The sequence below is a fragment of the Pygoscelis adeliae genome, unplaced genomic scaffold (assembly GCF_000699105.1).
Source record: "Pygoscelis adeliae isolate BGI_AS28 unplaced genomic scaffold, ASM69910v1 Scaffold120, whole genome shotgun sequence".
NCBI classification, from domain to species: Eukaryota; Metazoa; Chordata; class Aves; order Sphenisciformes; family Spheniscidae; genus Pygoscelis; species Pygoscelis adeliae.
The window spans coordinates 6,139,968-6,142,663 of record NW_008824032.1 but is presented as its reverse complement, the minus strand read 5'-3'; the positions used below and the strand labels follow the sequence as shown (position 1 = coordinate 6,142,663).

General features: G+C 48.7%; 1 protein-coding gene across 1 annotated transcript in view; it reads left to right on the top strand.

Annotated features, from left to right (window-relative positions):
- Positions 1–2,696, top strand: part of GAP43 (growth associated protein 43) — a 154,122-nt gene that overhangs the window by 127,377 nt on the left and 24,049 nt on the right. Inside the window, exon 2 of the mRNA XM_009330459.1 lies at positions 2,375–2,696. Coding sequence (XP_009328734.1) covers positions 2,375–2,696 — 322 coding nt within the window. The remainder of the gene's footprint in view (positions 1–2,374) is intronic.

Genomic DNA, 2,696 nt, shown 5'->3' with positions numbered 1-2,696 from the left:
GCATCTAAGTGTTATACAGTGCTATAAAGGAGTACCTAGCCTATCTTTACATTGCTGTGGCTACAGTGTAATGCAGGCATACTCAAGCTCTCCTTAAACCAGCTAGTCCATGTATCAGTAGTTATGTTGCCACAGCAACACAGGACTTACTGCAAGCTTTAAAACTTGCCTAAGGAGCAGGATGGATGACCCTGTACAGAGCTCTGCACTACCCTGGCTGGATCACAGCTGTTCTATGAACATGCTAGTTTAAAGGTACTTTTCATTTGTTTCCATGCCCTTGTTCTGAAATAGGCTGAAAAGCTTACCCCAGATGCTAAATAATACAGTGCAGAGTTAGCTGTGCAAGCAAAAGACATACAGGAATGGTTACAGCATGCTAACATCTGCATCGTCTTTACACATAACCATCACCTGCCCTCTGACAAGCTGAGACGAACATGAGAACCCGCTTTCCGTACCACGTCACTCAATGCACTTGGGGAAGTGTAGATGTAACTGCTCAGCTGTGCTCCTGTGATAGGTACAACAACCGTGTTGTCCCTGGCCATGATCAGGAGCACAAAAACGCCTTGTGCTGAATTCTGTGTGCTAATATCAGTTGCATATTCATTCACAGGCTTTTTCACTCACCCCCTACATAAGCATCCTGGTGCCTAGTCTCACTCCCAGACTTATTTCCTGCTGTATACAGACCCATCCTCACCCCTGCACAGCTGTGTGGAGCGGCTCTTTTCCTTGATGATTTGGGGCCGCTCCTTCCTTGGCCACCATACCCACTCAAGCTCACCATAACCACTCAAGCTCACCCCTGTTTACCTGGGGAACGATCCCAGGTGGGCACCAGTGCTAGGGTGGGGGATCCTGTGCTCACTGGGGACCCAGTGGGAGACAGTGCGTACCACCTCTGGCATGCCAGTGGCCAAGCATTTGGTTCACTGGCCCAGCTTCGCTCACACATGTGTGCCTGACCCTGTCTCACACTGTGGAAATGATCACTTCCAGTCTGTTTCCCAGTGATCGCTGCCAGTGTGGCCAGTCCTCTTTCCCCCTCTTCACAGGTATGGTGTTTCCAGTGCCACACGTGCATGCTGCAGTGGCTTCTTCTTCCTTATTCCAGCTGCACTCTTTGAATGTATTTATAGACTGTCCCCTCTCTCTGCTCTTCTGGTCCTGGCCCTTTCCCCAGATGGCACCTCTCAGTTGCAATGGCCTAAGGAGTGCTTTCCTCTTCCCGCCCAGGAATAAACACTTGCTGTCTTTCTCAGCCAGCTCGTTTTCTTTCTTTTGTGACCTGAGCCAGTGTTGGAAACCAGGTGCAGACAGCAAAGAGGCCAGTGGCTCTGCTTCCGAGTAGCTCTTTTGAATGCTTCCCAATGGGAATATTAGCAGAACAGTATCCTTTCATCAATATGCAGCTGAGCTGTTACTTGCCCAAGGGCTGCTAAATTATTGGGGTGAAGCATGGTATGTCCTGTAAATTCAGTGGGGGTTTACAAGCTGAGCATTATCTGTCTGCAGCAGACCAGCACGAGGCACAGGCTCTGTTTTGGTCCCATTTAAGACTCTAATGCGTGGCTTAAGCCTAAAAACATGGGGAATGCCTGTTCTTTGTTGCAAGTCTGACTTCCCCCCAGTAGACAGAGAAATAATAATAACCTGCTGAAATTTAAAAGACTGATATCTATCTGCCTATTATTCCTTCATTGAAACCATGAGTGGGGAGCAGAGGCAAAGTGCTTGGAGTGCTTGCAGGCAGGGCATTTGTGAGGAGTATATCCTGTGAATATCTCTGTATGTCTGACAGCATGCATCTGTGGTGGGCCGGGCAGCAATACTATTCTCTGTTGGCAGTCCCGAGCCAAAAAGCTATAAAGGACAAAACACTTGGTGTCATTAGAGTCACACACCTGTGAAACAAGGTGTCATTAAAAAGAAACAAAGACTTGAAGGCAAAGGTGGATTTGGAAGGACTGTGAAAATCCCCCTCAGGAGAGTGTTTTGAAAATGAGGAGAGGAAAAAATTGGTATATTTCAAAATGGATGGGAAAATAAATCATGAGAATAGAGACAACCCAGCTGGTGCAAGCCTTTCCACACAGCCAAGGTGCTCTCAGCATTGCTGATGGAAATGATGAGGTGCTTTAAATTCCTTTTACGAACCCCCTGTGTCTGTCCAGCCGTAGGATGAAATTAGAGCCACCTGGCTTCAAACTTATACCAAATGGAAAGGCTGCTTTGAAACTTGTCACTGGTTAGCAGGAGAGGAAGGTGGGACATTCCCAATAAAACCAGAGCCTGGGCTGCACCTGGAGAAATCTTAACTTATGTCCCTGTTTTCTCCTCTGCCCTTCTCCCTTGTTCTTCTTCAAAGGTTGAAAAGAATGAGGACGGGGACCAAAAGATCGAGCAAGATGGCATCAAACCAGAAGATAAAGCTCATAAGGCAGCCACCAAAATCCAGGCCAGCTTCCGCGGACACATAACAAGGAAAAAGCTCAAGGGGGAGAAGAAGGGAGATGCCCCGGCATCTGAGACTGATGCCGCCGACAAGAAGGAGGAAGGCCCTGCTGGTGGAGCGGCCGAGAACAAAGAGAGTGAGGCTCCCACTGCCACAGAAGCAGCCGCCGCTGACCGTGCCCAGCTGGAGGAGGGCAGCAAAGACAGCAGCGTGCCAGCGGAGGAGAAAAAAGCGG